Here is a 16600-nt window from a genome sequence, read left to right on the forward strand (position 1 = left end):
GGGTATGGATCGGGTATGGTATGGCTAATAAGCGACTGTGGATTTTTGAAGGAAGCGGATCTGTGGATTTTGGGTTTAAATAAAAGTAAAACGAAACGAAAAAGGTATGGTTTGTAGTTAAAAATGTCTATGAAAGTATGGAGGATACGCATGTTTTATTCGCATAGTCCATGAACTTGTGTTATGGAACTTATTAATAGTTTTCAACAAAAAAACAGATATTTTAATTGCAAAAATGTATAAAATACAGCGTGTTTTTGGTCGTTCTCTTGTCGTTTTGTCAGGTCGTTTTGAGTATGAGCTATGCTGTTCAACCTACCATATTAGCTCGCACCGCGTCTGTAGTATTTTGTATTTCAACTATAGTCTTGTAAAGACAAATAACATGTGAATAAGGAAAATGATAGCTAAAACTCATTGATCGTAGAATTAAGTATACGTTAATGCTGTAAATTTATCATACTAGTTAAATAAATAGTTAATTAATTAATAAATATTAGGACTAATCCCCTCAAAACCATACCGACACTGAAACAAATCCTTATTTCATAACTATCTTGGAGCTGTTTCTGAATTCATCAACGATGTTTAGAGCTACTCCTGGAGCCAACTTAGTCTTGGAACCGATCCGAAATCCATTCCTGGACTGGATATAATCCCATTTTATATCTTCTGGAACATATCCTCGCAGGCTCCCAGGCTGGCCTTTAAACTATTCCCGGACCTGACGAATGAAATGCGTAATGTAATAGCAATGTCTAACGAATGTAACGAGCATTACCCCAGGAGTGTACTAGAATGTGTATATTGATCTAATCGTCAGAACTATATTAATAATGCTTTGTGATAAGAATGGTTATCAGTATGTTTAGAGTTCCTATTAAAAAATATAGTTTCATATTTTAGGCCTCGGTCCAAATTGAATGTGATTCTTTTTGTAAGATATCTTTATAAATCGGAACTTATGATCATTTCAAGATCAATTGAAGTTTGCATTTTAACAAAAAATAAACGATTTACTTGTCCAGATTTGTTTGATGAGTAATGTTTCTCATACAACTTCAGCTTATTACGAAAAAAAGTACGTAGAATGACGTAAAGCAAACTACTTCCAAAATTTGTGCGACAATCGAACAAAACCAGAATGTTTGAAAAATCGTTAAAATCAACAGATTTTCGAACAGAACTTAGCAACATTAGGACAGCTATATCAGCATCAACCACTAACAAAACATAGCCAAAGCTACATCACTATTACCCCAGTTAGTAACTTGCAGTTTCACCCACAACGGTTGTCAGCATAACCCTAACCTAAATATTTACCCTTCACAAACAAACAACTCCACAAACAGCCCTTAGGCAAGTGTCCTTCTCGCGTTATTATTGTGCTTGTGCCCGCCGGCACATAGCTATTCTGACTCATCCCTTCTGCACTTCCGCTTTGCTCGATGTTTTTGTTTTTCCTTGCACAAAAAATCATTTACATACCGTTACGCCTCGCCAGCAAACCGAATGGCGGGTGCTTAAAATAACGACCGACATTCACGGCTCGTGTTGTTGCTGTCAAAACATTCAGCCCATTTGCCAGTTCCTCTTAGAATTTCCGCATCTTCCCACCGCATCGCCCCATTACCCATCGAAGCATCGCAATGCAACGCATCTTCCACGCGGGAAAACACTATCAAAAGATCGTACTTGCATCTGTCTATATACCCTTATCGCAAGGACAGTTCACTACTATCGTATCGCACGATGCTGGGAAGGAAGTTCCTGTGCAAGAGAAAGGCAAAACAAACCATCACTGGGCTGGAATTTAATGCTCATTTATTCCGCACAGCTTCGCCCATTATCGGTGATTCTGGGAAACGCCATCTCGCCAAAACAGTTTCCCCCCTGATGCACCGCCCAAGACGCTTCACGTCCTTTTGGTGCCGCTGTGCATCGCGTGGTTCAATTCCAAGTATCCGCCCGCAACGCCTCATCACTAGCTCGGAAATGGCAAAACAAAACACCCCCCCACCCCGTTGGTTGCAGGAACCAAATGCCATTAGCTGTAAGGAAAAAGCTGTAAGCGATTCTACCCAAAAGCGCTCCTCATTCCCGGAAACCAACCTCTCAGCATCGCACTGCAGAGCGGATGAAACGGTTTCATGTCGCGACAAGCGCAACATTGGGCAAGGCGCGCAAAAACGCGCGCGTTGCACAGGCAAGCATAAATCCAGCAGGAATTCTCCCTCCCCATGAAAGCGTGCACTGCAGGCTAATGGAGTTGAATAATTCAACTTTTTTAAATAAAGACACCACTACCACACAAGGGCAGTGCTAGCCTGCATGCAAAACACGAACACGACGAAAAGGATCGCGGCTGCCGTTTGCGATGTAACGATGTCGCCAATCTTTATTTCCTTCCGATAGCGCCTTTGAGAAGGAAACACAGGGAACACAGGGACACAACCACAACAAACAAACAAACAGACATTGAGCAGAAGAAGAAGAAAAAAATCCCACAGCATCACCAAGTTGGTCCGTTTTACATCCCGCCCCACTAGCTCTCTCCACTCTCTCGCTCGAGTGGCACACGTTCGATGGGAAAAGTTTCCACTAAAGTATGGCCAAAAAGTGTCGCCCACTTCCGCTGTGTTCGGGATCATAAAGTGCAAATAAAAGCCTTCACCGTGTCTGCGAGAGCGCACAAACGCGAGGAGAAGTGAAGCATAAACTAAGGGAAAAGTTGTTCGTTTTTTTGTCGCCCGCGAATGAACCTCATTTTACGACAGCTTTACGGACAAGGGATGCATATTATGGGAGGTGATGGGAGGGAGTTGGCGTTCAGATTGGATGCGATATGCTTTTTTCTTCGTACGGTTTGATGTGCGTTGCTGTTTTGATTTATTGGTTTTGAGAGCTGTGGAGTACTTTTTTTAGGCGACACTAATTTTGTTTTTATATCGATGGCGTTTTATTGTACTTTGTTTGAAGTTGGATTGTTTGTTTGTTGTTGGTGTCATGTTTGGTTAGCCATTTGTAAGCATTGATTTACATGTATCACACCGATATATACTTTTTTCCTTGATTCGATCGTTGTGATGGTACCTACAGCTGAGAATATCATGAAACTTACAGACGCTCTAGTAATATGTTTCTGTGGAGTTTGAATTTCAGTATTTTATAATATTCTGTGACCAGCTTTTTAGCACCTCCACTTTAGAAAATTTAGGTTTGGCAAATTGAGGCAAATTGGAGCCTGCTGTAAGAGTGTCCGAAACTGCTTACGGTCTCGCGATATCCGTTATTTCGGCTTCATTTGCTTGATCATCGTGGCATCCTGCTCCCTCAACTTGCACTCTCGTTCCTTGAAGATGTCCTAAAACGACTTTACAGGACTGGTCGATCAGCTCCATAGAGTTCTTAAAAGAGACAATCATCTTCATCCAGAACACGGCTGGGACTAGCATTCGTCAAATTTGGTCCGTATCCCTATCCCAGAGGTCTTTCTGAGCGCTGGAATGTAGATGTGTGTGACTATATAAATGTGCCATAGGATCATCAGTCGTGACAGGATGTTTGAATTGAACGGTATAGCTTAGTTTGAATGCTGCTGTCGATAGTGACCTTCAATCCGGGATACATAAAATCTTGGACAACCTAAAAGAGGCTATTCTCTAGGCTAACCTAGAAGGGGCCCTAAAATATCACATAGCTAGAACTAGTCTCATAGTTCGTTTCTATGCAATTGGCAATACAAAATATTTAAAACAAAGGGAGTATTACAACACAAATTCATAACAAACAAGACAATATGAAATCACTGTATTTTTAATTACAAAAAAGTAAGGCTCCTACATGTATCTCTTACATGCATTTCTTATTCACTTCATAAAATAAAGTACATATGCCACCCAGCGAACACTGCTCGCCGCTTTGTCGAACGAACCATTGGCTTTGTCCACTGTCGCACCAACAATCTCTGCTATTGTAATGCAAATGTTGTTCTATCGCTTAAGCCTTACCCTACTGGTGCCATTGTGCAAATATGTAGCATAAAATTAACAAAAGTTTAAGCTGCAATAATTCGCCCCATGCCGCCACTCGCTGGCTTTTTGAATGTTCACAGTTTCTTTTTTGTAAGCTGCATGAAATGCGAACTGCTCCATTAGAACGCTGCAGATGCTTCACGCCACCGAAACGAAACAATGCTCACCAGCAGCAGCCAAAAACACGAGATGAGGACAGCAAAGCAAACAACACGCCAATCCTTTTTGGCCGTTGTGTTCTGGCCCAAACCAACGGAACGGCTTTTAGGCGGTGTCTCCCCTTCTCTCGCGTATCTGTTCCTTCGCCTTCAAGAGGCCACTTAAGCACTTGACCATTGTTTACAGCTTTATGCAAAGCAGAGTCAGCTGAATAATGAATGCTTAAGCACTTGCGTCATATTTTCGGGCCGTCCCTCCCCCTCCATTCGCCGTAACATTAGCGGAACGGATGGTCTGCCCCAGCTCCGGAACGGCCCAAGAAAAGGATAAGCCAAATGGCGTACAAATTATAATCTGTCCTTCTGTCCAACGGGATCGAAGAAAAATGAACAGCAGCACCGAAGAACACAACAGTTGCACTGGCGGGTGGAAGATGGTTTTTGATCTTGTCCTTGCGCTTTGTGTCACTAGAAGACATCCGTATCCTTCACTAACAAACGCTGCCTGACGATGGTTCTGCTTTTGCTCGGGTACGTGTGTTTGTGTCGTAGATCATTTCGACTCAATTGAATCGAGTGCAGACTTCCGGGGCCGTCGGGGATACAGAAGCAGCCACAATTTGGTCATTACACCCAGTTGTTGTAGGGGAAGTAATTGAGATAAATAAATTCCCCTCGTCGAAAGCGGCAAGAAAAGCTAACAACCACACAAAACTATCTTCCATTCCAAGGAAAGAACCACCCAAGAAGAAAAAACCAACGCAACCAGCCCAAAGTGTATGTCGTCCGCAAGCTAATTGAAAGACAAATTAATCACTTTAGATTTATTAATTCAATTATCGTAGCATCCGTTCCGATTCGCGCCTTCTCGTGAGGGGAGAACCGCACACTTTATGAAGAGCGTTTCGGACAGTTTCCACTGTATGTGTCTGTGCTAATAAATTTTATCTCATCTCACCGACCAGTCGAGTCCATTGCGTTTGCCAGCCTTGGGACGTTGAGTGACGCATAAAATTGTCCCAGCTGGTTGGAGGGTTGGAGTGGACGTATGATTATCATCTCGCGCGAACGGTTTATTTGAACATAATTTTGGGGTTTTACTATCCGTCTGACAGTGACGCTGTGTCGCTGTTCATAAAATGCTAAGCTTGGTGTAAGCCGTAATGGAATGCGGTCTATAGATTATCTTAGCATAAGGCTTTTGTTTAGCAATTTAAGGGCTGCATTGTAGCTCTCGAAATCCTGCATAGTCTATATAGGACATTTACGTCAAAAAGATTGTCGTTTTAGAGCGCTTAATTTATTGTAGATCTCATTATGATCATAAGCTGTCCCCGTGGTACTTTCGACGAGTGGAGTGTAATAATATCATGTGCATCGTTAATTCCAATCATGAAATAAACTTATTCTTTTTCATGTACATTTCCAAGCCTTACTGTCTAGTCTAGCATCATAGATCCAGTGCAACGTAGTTCATCTGCATTTATTGAGACAGGATGTTCTAAGAACATTGGCTTTTTTCGTGGAAAATTTGGGCGGCTTATTCCCTTTCGTGAAACTATGTACAAGTGATCTTTGTTTCCCAAACCCTTATTCTTGCGGACGTTTTTGTGCTATTTTTAGTTCAAATTCCAAATTCTGGTCCTTGAAGATGCAATAGATATGGTGATGAATATGAGCCTTTATTTCTACACCATAAGGATTTTTCAAATTTTATTTGAACCAATATTCCATAATCTGTTGATGAATAGCTAATATGTTATCAGTATCAGTCCATTCATCGAAAAACTTTAAAGGCTGAGCATTGAACAGTGCAGACTTCTTCCAAATGCTATCCAAACTTCAACATTCCGAACCTAAACTTCTGACTGCATTGCACTACAGAAACTAATAGACAGATTTAGTGTTTGGTGTCGTAAAAACTGCCTGACGATCTCAGTCCAGAAATGTACCGTGATGTCCTTTGATCGTTAAAAACCTCCTGTGATATTAGACTATAAGCTACTAGGTGCTGCACTAGGACGCTCGCATCTATAATAGGAGTCAAAGGAGTCGAGTAAGACAGCAAATTCTAATTTTGTGTTAAATATGAAACATTTATCAGCAAAGCCCATAGAATTCTAGGATTCATTAACCGTCACCCAGCTACCATATCCATTCTTCATTGTCTAAAGACCCTTTATTTATCGTTTGTCCGGTCAGTACTTGATTATTGTTCATTTATTTGATGTCCCTATGCGACTGGGTTAATAAGCACCTTGTTGTCCATGTCTTGGAGTTTTAGCCTATTATATGGGTATTCTGATTTTAGTCGCCCAATTGATCATTTTTACAATCACCTACTAGCTCTTTTTATCAACTTGACGCTCTTGATAAGATAGTTAGTGATAGTTTAGAATAGTACATGATAGTTTTAAAGTTGGTTATACCTAAGTAAAAGCTAAACTTTTGATTTGAATAGTTTTCAAAATCAATATTAACCTCTCCAACCAACCGATGAGATGATGCGCACCATTTTGTTGTCGCAATTGAAGCGCAATCCATACCTAAACCTTTCTTTTAATTGAATGTCAGCATTTTGCTTTCCGCTATTGCTTTCTCACCCTGTTCCCAGTTTCTCCCCTCTTTCACTCATTAATTTATTTAAATTTGAAACCTTCCCTCTTTGCGCTACACATGTGCAACACCTGAATAAATTATCGCCCGGAAACTGCAGCTCGAGCGAATAGGGAAAGAGAGAAAGATAGGGAAAAGAAATCGTTTAAATGTCATTTCGTTATTAAATTGCATTACCAACCGAGCCTCCCCGGTTCGACTGGCTGCCGATGGTGTACAATGCAAATTACTTTGAAGCTTAAAACATTTCCATTTTCAGCTCCTCCAAAAAAAACCAGCCAGCCAGGAATCGAAAACGGGAAGGGGGAAGAATTCTAACGATGGCGTTTTTCTTCTTTTATGCTTCTCTTTTCTTCTTCTTTCACCCTCCAACCACAAACCGCTCTCACTAATGCTTTTCCCCGTCTCTTTCGGCAGCTACACGGTAATGTCCTGTTGCTGGCTTGCGGACTACAAGCAGCGGCCATCGTTCCCCCAGCTAATTGCCTATTTGCACGACTTTCATGACGACCTGGGCAAGTACATCTAGGGTGTGGCTGCTGCCCCACACCTCGCCAGGTTCCAGGGCTAGCCAAGTTTCGATCAGCCCCCGAGCGTTCGATTGAGACAAGCAGCGCAGTGGCACAAAACAAATGGCCGCCCCCGATGGTTCGTCCCGTTTTGGCTGGAGTCGTCCGTGAAATTCCACATCACGTCTGTGGCTGGTGCATGCATACGGAAGACACTTCAGCACATCAACGCGACGTCCGCCGCGTCGCGATGAGAAGAGTTTTACCACATTGCCACACAGCAGAGCAATCGGCGACAAAACGTGACAAAATGGTAGCCGCCGATCGATTCGCAAAAAAAGAAGCGCAACATGTCGGTTGCGAACGCAGCTGCTGGGGGAATACACAAAGAAGTGGCATCGGAATTGATGCAATATGGAGGAGGCGAACCCGTGTACACTCAGGCCAACGCAGCACCAAGAGAATGTTCCTCAATTAATGGTAAAAATGGAAGGGTTAGACAAGAAAAAAAAACCGGCCCAAACCTTCGTCAGAAACTAGCACGTATAACTAAACTCGAGTGAAATGACGGTGGTGGTGGTGGTCGTGTAGCACATGTTGCACCGGAAGCAACATTGTCCAGTTTAAAAAGCACACACACGGTACGTACGTAGTTCGAGGTACGCTTGAGTGGATCGATCGTGTCTCGATTGAGAAATAGCAGTTAAGTTAACGTAACAAAAAATCGTTATATATGTCGTTAAAGAAAAATAAAGTGGTGTAAAACGATAAAAATAGAAGCAGTGAAAATGAAAACAAAAAACAAAAAACAAAACGAAGCGACTATGAGAATATCCGAGCGAATGAGTGATAAATCAAAACAAACGACAAAAACATAAATCAAATAAAACAAAGTGGAAGTTTAAAAGCGGTAAAATCAAAATCGAAAAACAAAAATAAAACAAACAGCAAAAACATCAAAACAGTGTAAAGAAGACAAAACAAACACTTAGAAAACAACCGTAAATAGACAACAAAATCGCCCCTAAAGATCGAACAAATATACACATGTTTACACTAAGATGTACACATATTTTGTTACGTTAGTAAGTTTTTTACATGTATAAACACACGTAGCCAAGCGTCACACGCAAATACGTACAGAGCGCGAATCAGGAAAAGCTACAAAAGCTGTAGCAGTAACAGCGGCAGCGGAGCGGAAAAGAAAAATGTTTCACACAAGAGCTACTAGCCTAACTAGCAAAACACACACACGCAAAGCAAAGCAAAACAAAACCTCAAAAAAAAACTAACCAAAACCGAAAATCCAGGTGACAAATGTGCAGAACCTGCTGGTGCTGGTGAGCTTTTCCGCGCTACATTTACGTTCGTGGTGTTAGTTTTGCTTCGTTCCTTTCCTGCCTCACGCGCACTGCACAGTAGGATGCAATTTATTTTCATCAAACTAACCAAAACCTTCGCTCGTTTACGTTTGCACTCTTGCTTTGTTGGTTTGCGTTAACCGATTTTTCGCCTTAGCGGCTTACCTTTCCGTGACCTTTCTACTCTGTAATGCCGTCTTCAGCATTCGCGCAAGCAACAGCACTGCAACTTTACACCGCTAATAAACTTTTCACTGTGAGCTAACACACAATTTCCAAATGAAGTTGTATGCCAAAAAACAAACCGCCACATAATGATGCCAGTTAAGATCAGGAAAACGCAAGAACGCAACACAACACAATGGCATGGCAGGTTCTCCTCTTCCACGCTTCTCGTCTCACTGCTTCGTCGCTTTATATTTCCATTTTCACTGCTTCAAAATGGAAAACTAAATTTAAGACACATGGAAAAAATAAGATAAATCAAACCACACTATTGGAGCCAAACAGGGTAGTAGTTCTAAAGGTTTAACAAACAAACAAACAAACAAAACGAAGAAAGTTCATCTGTTTCACTGTTTACTGAACAAAAAATTGAGTATGTTGTAATGGGCAGTTTTCTCATTCAAAGTGGGGGAAAAAACGAGGAAAAACACTAAAATGTACCGCGCCCAACTATTTCGCTGTGTAGTTGAAGATAGTTAATACATCGCAACCGAAAAGGGCAAATCAAAACCTACACACTTTAAGCGTTTAAGCCACTCTGTCTCTTTCTAGCACTCACTTACTTAAATCTATATTGCTATAATGCGCCTAATATGACTCCCCATCCTCTGACCAAACCCTCTCCCAATGTAATGGAAAACACACTCTACCAAAAAAAATGTACGTAAAACGAATTTGAAACATTTCCAAACCTCTCTAGATGTTAGACTATCATATACCAATGGCATGTAATGGCGGCGAATGTATTGGATGGTTTTTAGTTTTCTTTTACTCGACATAATGATTTTGTGATATAAAAACCCCTTTTCACGTGCTCACCAACAAAACCGAATTTAAAAAAGCACATTCTATTTTGAATGTTTGTTTGCTGAAGTTGACTTGTTTGCGGTTTGTTCTTTCCCTTAAAATAGCATTTAATGTGTTTGTTTCTCTCTGATATTGTTATTTGGTTATTTTGATATGCAGTTATTTATTGAGGTTCATTTTCTTTGATCATTCTGTTTTTTAAATATTTGCTTATTTTCTATTTTATTTATATTTCTTTTGCTACTATTTCCTCTGCACTATTATTTGTTCGTGTTTTTTGTTTATTCATCAATTTTAAAATTGTTTTACTTTGGTTTATGGCTTGCTTGCTGTTTTTGATGACTTGTCTACTCTGGTAAAATAGTATAAGTCTGTCTACAGTGAGTTTTACATTATTGAATTTATGTTCTTTATTATTCTGCTAATCAATTTTGATTGTTTTTGATCTTTTCTGTTGTGAAATATTATCATGTTTATTATTCTAGTTTTTTTATAGTTTGTGATACATTTTTGTTTATGTGTTTGTACCTTTCCTTTAGAGTCTGATCGGTATGTATTTTCCTAGAATTTGTGTATTTTTTATAAGATAAACCTATTCAAATGCCTTTGTTTTGAACATTTTCGATACCAACCTGTTCCATGCAAATAACATCGTAAAACAAATTGAGCAGTAACAGAACATATTACCGTAGCTAACAATACAGAGCAAAACTAACCCTCATACAAAAGATCTATAGAGTCTATCTGGAGAAAAATCACGTTTCTTCTTACATGTCTTACGCACATTGGCATGCACTAACCATAGCCACCTCGCACACGCACCCAATCAAAACACTAAACTACTCTGCGCGGGTATGGAAATCAAATGTAACAGCAAAAAAGGTGTACTACAGCCGCGGTAGCATAATTGAACGGGAAACAACAAAAAAACGAACCACTTTTTAAACTACTTAAAATCGATGTTTGTCGTGCCCAAAATGTGTCACTCTTTCGTGTCGATTTTCTTCTCGTATCTGCTATAAGGTAGGCTACATCTACATCTACACCTAGGATCTAATCGTTGTTTCATCTGCATTCATTGAAGTAAGAAGGGCAGGAGATGCATGAAACCACTTTGGTTATAGTAGCTCAACCACATTTGCACCGCCAGTAAGGGGTATAGGGCTTGCGCTGCCCAAAAGCCACTACGTTGAAGGGGAAAACACGATACGCAAGGAAAGTTACCACGAGCTAGGATGTTAAACGATGCTATGCAGATATCCGTTTGCTGTAGCTGTATGTTGAAGGCAGAGCGTTTCACCAGAAGCCGTACCATGAAATGTGACGAATAAAGAAACAAAATCTTTATCAACTCAAATGTTGATTGTACCCAACATCGGCAAATTTTTTGTCTAGATTATCCGAAAGCATTATTCATTTTAATTGAAATCAGTTGGTGGTTGCATGCGTTACATTCATTTTAAAAGATTTCAGCTAAAAGCTGTCGTGAAAGTTCAACTCATTTTTGATTTTCCATTTTATACCAGTTTAACGTTCAATTCAAATATTAGCACCATCTATCCATCTTTGCCCTAACGCGCCCTCTGGTTTTGAAAGTTGGTAACTACAGCTGCCAAAGCAAAATTTTGACGCGCTTTTTTACGAAAAAGCTCTGTTTTGTATTGGACCAAACTCACACATTCATACGCGCAGTGGACACTTGCTACGTGTCCTTTGTTTCATTCCGGCGTACGAACGGTACATCGTCCTATCTCTTTTCTTTAATTTTAACTTCAGTTCTCTGACCATCGTGTTCTTGATCGCACACGGCACGGGGGATCACGTTCGGCTTTTGTTTTAAAATTGAGTAGTTAAATCCAGCCCGTAGCTAGTGCGATAATTTTGTCATTTCGTAAGGTGCGAATCAAATAATCAATGGCTCCAGGTGGATATGGTACAATCGGCAGCAATCGGAAGCGTTTGCTAGATGCGGAGGAACGGGAGACGAAACTCCGTCCGGAAAGTGCAATCGCACCGACAAGCAACTCTCCAGCACCTGGTATGTTCTCTGGCTAAAAACGAGCAGTTTGTGTAGGTTTGTACGAATGAAGCAATAATTTTTTATATGCTTTACTTTAAGATAAACCTGTAACGATGGCGGAAGCTTCGAAAGGTGTACCGCAGCAATCTGTACCGTCCACTGATAGCTTGGAGGAAAGCGACGTCGACGTCAGTAGCGAAGACGAATGGAGCATTTTTGACAGTTCTGATCCATACAGTGAGACTGATGACGATACTGAAGACAGTACAGATGATGAAGACTATGGATCAAATACGTTTGTTCAAAAACTTCGTGCTTGGGCCATTTCTACCAACCAGAGACGGTTTGCACTAAACTCACTGCTAGCCTTGCTGCGGAAGGAAACAAACTTGAAGGTGCCGAAAAATGCCCGAACGCTGCTGAAAGTGCCACCCAAGCCGAGTACGTAACAAATTGATCCGACCAGGCCATTGTTACTGCTGCTGCTTAGCTTCGCGTTTTTTTAAGGAAGCAGAATCCAAACCATGCGCTACTTTGGTTGTATTTTCTTCATTGGTGGGTCTGCTCCTGTACAGTGTAGCGGCAAGCCCTCTACTGTGGCCTAGTTGCATGTGAGTACCAAGCAATGGTTTTTGTCCTAAACGCTTCTGTATTAGAACTTAATCGCTGGATGTCTGGTGCAAATCCAGATAAAACAAAGAAGTTTCAATTTTGATTACGCGACATGATTGCTAACACAATAGAAGGACACTAAAAGAAATAGAAGAAAACACTAGAATTAAACTAAAAGAAATGAAAATGGACGGGAATTGTACTGGTAATGGTCTAATCAAAATAAAATGACATAATACAGAAAAAATAATCTTTTACTACGATTGCTATACTTTTAATTTCCTTTACTCCTACATTAATACATTTAATTTCCCTCTTTAGTTATTTGCATTAATTATGCATATTATGCGTCAAATGCACAGAGCTTTAACACGCGCTATACTATGATGGGATCGATGCATCATAATGCAGGGCTGCTAATACTTAACCTTTCATCGACTTGCTACTTTTCTATTATATTTTCTACATCGGTTTCATCGGATGGGATGTTGAATGTTAAATTTGTTTGAAATCAATTTCTGAAGGAAGTTAAATTTCTATTTTTATTGCAATCCGAAGCAATTTTAATATTGCTGGCTTGGTTACTATACATACACGTAAAGTACAAGCCATAAAACAGCAAAATAACAATTCTGTTTCTTCAATGATTCCGGACAATTCCAGAAGATTCCAGTCGATTCCGACGGGTTTCGACAATTTTGGACGATTTCGGACGGTTCTAGTGGGGGTTGTCGTTTCAAATGCTACATAATTGTAACCCGGATCAATCAACAAACATAGTTCTGAAACTAAATAATGAATAATAAACTTAATAATATTCGTACGTTCGGGAAGTCATAACACTTCGAATATTTCAACATTTGGAGGCAAAAAACACATTCAACTTAGCATAACTTGCACCAGTTAGGGTTTCCGTTCCGCCAGTCCCTGGGGACTGCTTTTGGGCTGAACGTGTTAAGCAACTTTTCATGTATGACAGGTTTTTTTCTTGTTCAGAAAAGGACTTTGCGGTAAACGTAAGAAAGAATGCACAAAATGTCTATATATTACTCTCATCATCATCAGATGCAAAGTTGAAGCAAGAACTGTTTTGAAAAAGATAGACAATATACAAGAAAACCAGACATTTTATTATGAATCGATTGAACTCAGCTATTCAATGGGTTCAAATAGTTATAAACTGGACAAATTGATTTTATTTCATAAAGCACACATATAATAATGCAATTTCTCCCAACACATCAAATAGAAATATCTATGAAATAGTGAAACGTAATGTAAAAAAAAGTAAGAAATCCAAGAAAACTAAGCTGCACAACTATACAAACATATATAATGGTGCTAATGATGACGAAGAGGAGCACAAAAAAGGAATAAGAATCAGAAGGAGAACATGATGGCGAGCATGCTGATGAGCAAGAGGAGAAGGAAAAGATAAACGAGCATGAGATTGAAAAAGGAAGATAAAAAACCGAAGGCTAAGAGCGTAACAAAATTAAGAAAGAAAAAAAGACAGTTATAAAAAATATTTGGATGTCATTTTTACAAAGAGCCTCGAAATAAAACATTTTGTAACCTATTAAGTATCCAAGATTTTGTTTGATATTATTACGATTTTTAGTTAAAAGCTAGAAAACATAAAACATTTTGTGTTATGTGTCAATGTACCAAATGCTTTAAACACTCATTATTTGGTATGGTATTTGAGCGCGCGCTGGGTAGTTTCTTGTGCAATAATATTATAATTTTTTATGATAATACAGGCGTATTAGTAGACTGTGAATGATGACTATAGTCAAACGAGAAAGCCAACAATACCGAATACTTCTGCAGTACTAAATTCTTAACTTAAATAATTAAATAGCATAACTGTTCAACGCGGGGTTATGTTAATGCCAATGTTTGTTAAACTTATCACTTCTATGTAAAATGGATCAGTTTGTTTGTTGTACTAAAAATGTTTGGTAGATTCGTTTTTTAAATGTTTTGTTGAAGAAAATATAATATTTGTATTTTTAAATCATCAACCGACGGTCAATTTTTAGTATAACATTCGGTATTTTCAATCACAATGTTTTCGAGTTCAGTTACAATCGAGTAGCAATTTCGTTTTTTTAATGTAAATAATGTTTGCAATACTTGTGCAAAATGTGAAAATATTATTTGATAACACATTTGTGGTATCTTCTTTACTATTTCCCAGTAGCTAACAAATATCACCTACTTAACCTAAAAGCCTGAGGATTAGTACATAAATTTAGTATGTGTTTTAGCCATATGATGAAAGAGTGTGAATTCATATAACTTAAACGATAAATTTAGTTGAGTTTATAGTTTACAATCATTTATTTGCTTTTTATGAAGCGCATGGAGCGCATAGTAGTGATGAAAATCTGATTCCAATAAATACTTTGTAAACTTAAAAAGCATTTCTTACAAAAACCCTAGGTACATTTCAGTCTTAGTCATCTTTAAACAATTCATCAACTAAATTGTATACGCTTTGTCCGGCATACATTTGACTGAACGTGAGTACCGCAAAGTTCATAAGTCCCTAGCAGCGGACAATACAAACAAAACTAAATCATTGTGAAAAATATAGATCTTCAAGTAAAATTTATTTCTGCTTTGTGTATTGCAGACGTTTGTATTAGGAAGAAACACTTTACACTTTAACATATTTCTGTTTCCTCCGAAATTAAAAATACTCTCATGCAGCCGAGTTCCGCAAAGTTCATACGTTCGCTTTGCGTTCGAAAATTTGTAATTCTTATTGCTGTTACGGATGACAGGAAGTGAGAAAAATGTATGTAAAGATTCATAATAATATAACGCCCATTTATTTTTTTACACAGTATTATAATTAAGAAAATCTTTGTATGGTAGTAACTAATTGTTTTACTTCGTTGTATATTGCGTCTGAGTTGATATTTGCTTACATGTTAATATTTGCTCTGTAACTATAACTAAATCTAAACAATTTTCCAATATTTATAAATGCAGTACAACAATAATGTTATCATCTTCAGAATAAATTTATTGCTACTATTAGCTCAAACTATTTTACCTTTAAAATGGTTGTTTGTGTAGCGTAGGTCCCTTTGTTTCATTATTCGACAATTACGATGAGAACTGTTGATGCAAGGTTTCTATATTTAAAAAATATGTGATTCTTTTGTATGTATGACAAACATATTTTAATATCGGGAAATATATATTTGATTTCTAAAATATTTGGATACTCAAACAATCCATTCGTTGATACGTTGGAAGAAAAACAGATCCATAAAACCTATGAATATTACTCCATGTGTATGAGAGCCATATGTTCGTTTATCTCTATTAATTTGTCCAAAAATCCTTATGGTTATTTTTATTTGGGACCAAAACTGTCTTAAACTTTGTAGTTGCCGTCGTCGTCTAACCCTTATTTGAATTAACTAAGTTTTCAACAACTTAAATGCTTACTGCATCACATTGGGAGATGGGCGTATGTAAGACGGTTTATATGGAAATCGATACGTTATCCAGCCTGATATCAAGCCGAAATCTGAGGGAAGTCAAATGGCATATCTTAGTTTTTGATTACAACATCGTCAACTCGGATTGGCCAATTTGTGGGGCTTCTTTTTTACATCAATTTTCAATAAGCTTTTTATCTTAGAAACCTTCGTCGATTACATACGATATAGAATAATGAATTTGAGATTGTCTGAAATTATCTATGTTCATACATACAGTTTTACATAAAAAAATAATGTAATTGAATATCACACGAAATATGCTCGCGTTTGTTTGGATTTAATTCTAAGCATTCAATTATAAAGTATTGATTTTATCACTTACAAGACCTTCCACCAGCTGGAAGGTTGAGTTCCGATGAGTTCATACAGATGAATCCTACCCGTAGTTTGATTGGCTTAAAAAATATTACACATGGTTTGAGTTTGTCATATTTAACAATAATACAAACCAAAAACTAATCAATGGACATACCTTGCTTCGAGGAATCATATTATTTTAATTTTTTATGGTTTATTATTCACTTCCCTACATAGATGAGTACCGATGAGTTCATACCAACAAACACGTCAGTACACGCTGACTAACGCTCAACAACTCAAATAAACGTATTATGCGCTGCTGAATCAGATTAATGTAAAAGCGTAATATAATTTTATCTCTCGTTTACTGCAAGTCTTGCAAAAACTGATGAAATTGAGCTTAAAAATATGTTACGAATACTTAAGGCAATGCA

General features: G+C 38.5%; 2 protein-coding genes across 4 annotated transcripts in view; both read left to right on the forward strand.

Annotated features, from left to right (window-relative positions):
• Window positions 1–11083, forward strand: part of LOC120895653 (tyrosine-protein kinase Drl) — a 59802-nt gene extending 48719 nt beyond the window's left edge. For all 3 annotated transcript variants that reach the window (XM_040299179.1, XM_040299181.1, XM_040299180.1), the window contains exon 13: window positions 7226–11083. In XM_040299179.1, coding sequence (XP_040155113.1) covers window positions 7226–7337 — 112 coding nt within the window. In that variant the 3' untranslated portion in view covers window positions 7338–11083. The remainder of the gene's footprint in view (window positions 1–7225) is intronic.
• A 345-nt stretch (window positions 11084–11428) lies between these two features.
• On the forward strand, window positions 11429–12605 carry LOC120895654. Its single transcript, XM_040299182.1, has 2 exons — window positions 11429–11748; window positions 11830–12605. Exons 1-2 carry the CDS (start codon window positions 11625–11627, stop codon window positions 12177–12179), a joined length of 474 nt encoding a protein of 157 aa, XP_040155116.1. The 5' UTR covers window positions 11429–11624; the 3' UTR covers window positions 12180–12605.
• Window positions 12606–16600: the final 3995 nt, after the last annotated feature.

This window comes from Anopheles arabiensis, chromosome 2, assembly GCF_016920715.1.
Source record: "Anopheles arabiensis isolate DONGOLA chromosome 2, AaraD3, whole genome shotgun sequence".
Lineage (NCBI taxonomy): Eukaryota > Metazoa > Arthropoda > Insecta > Diptera > Culicidae > Anopheles > Anopheles arabiensis.

What these genes read in the sequence shown, in the direction of transcription:
- LOC120895654 (XM_040299182.1), top strand. Translation starts at nt 11,625, where the DNA reads ATGGCTCCAGGTGGATATGGTACAATCGGCAGCAATCGGAAGCGTTTG. An exon ending in AAGCAACTCTCCAGCACCTG is followed by an intron (nt 11,749 to 11,829) that starts GTATGTTCTCTG and finishes CTTTACTTTAAG; the next exon opens with ATAAACCTGTAACGATGGCG.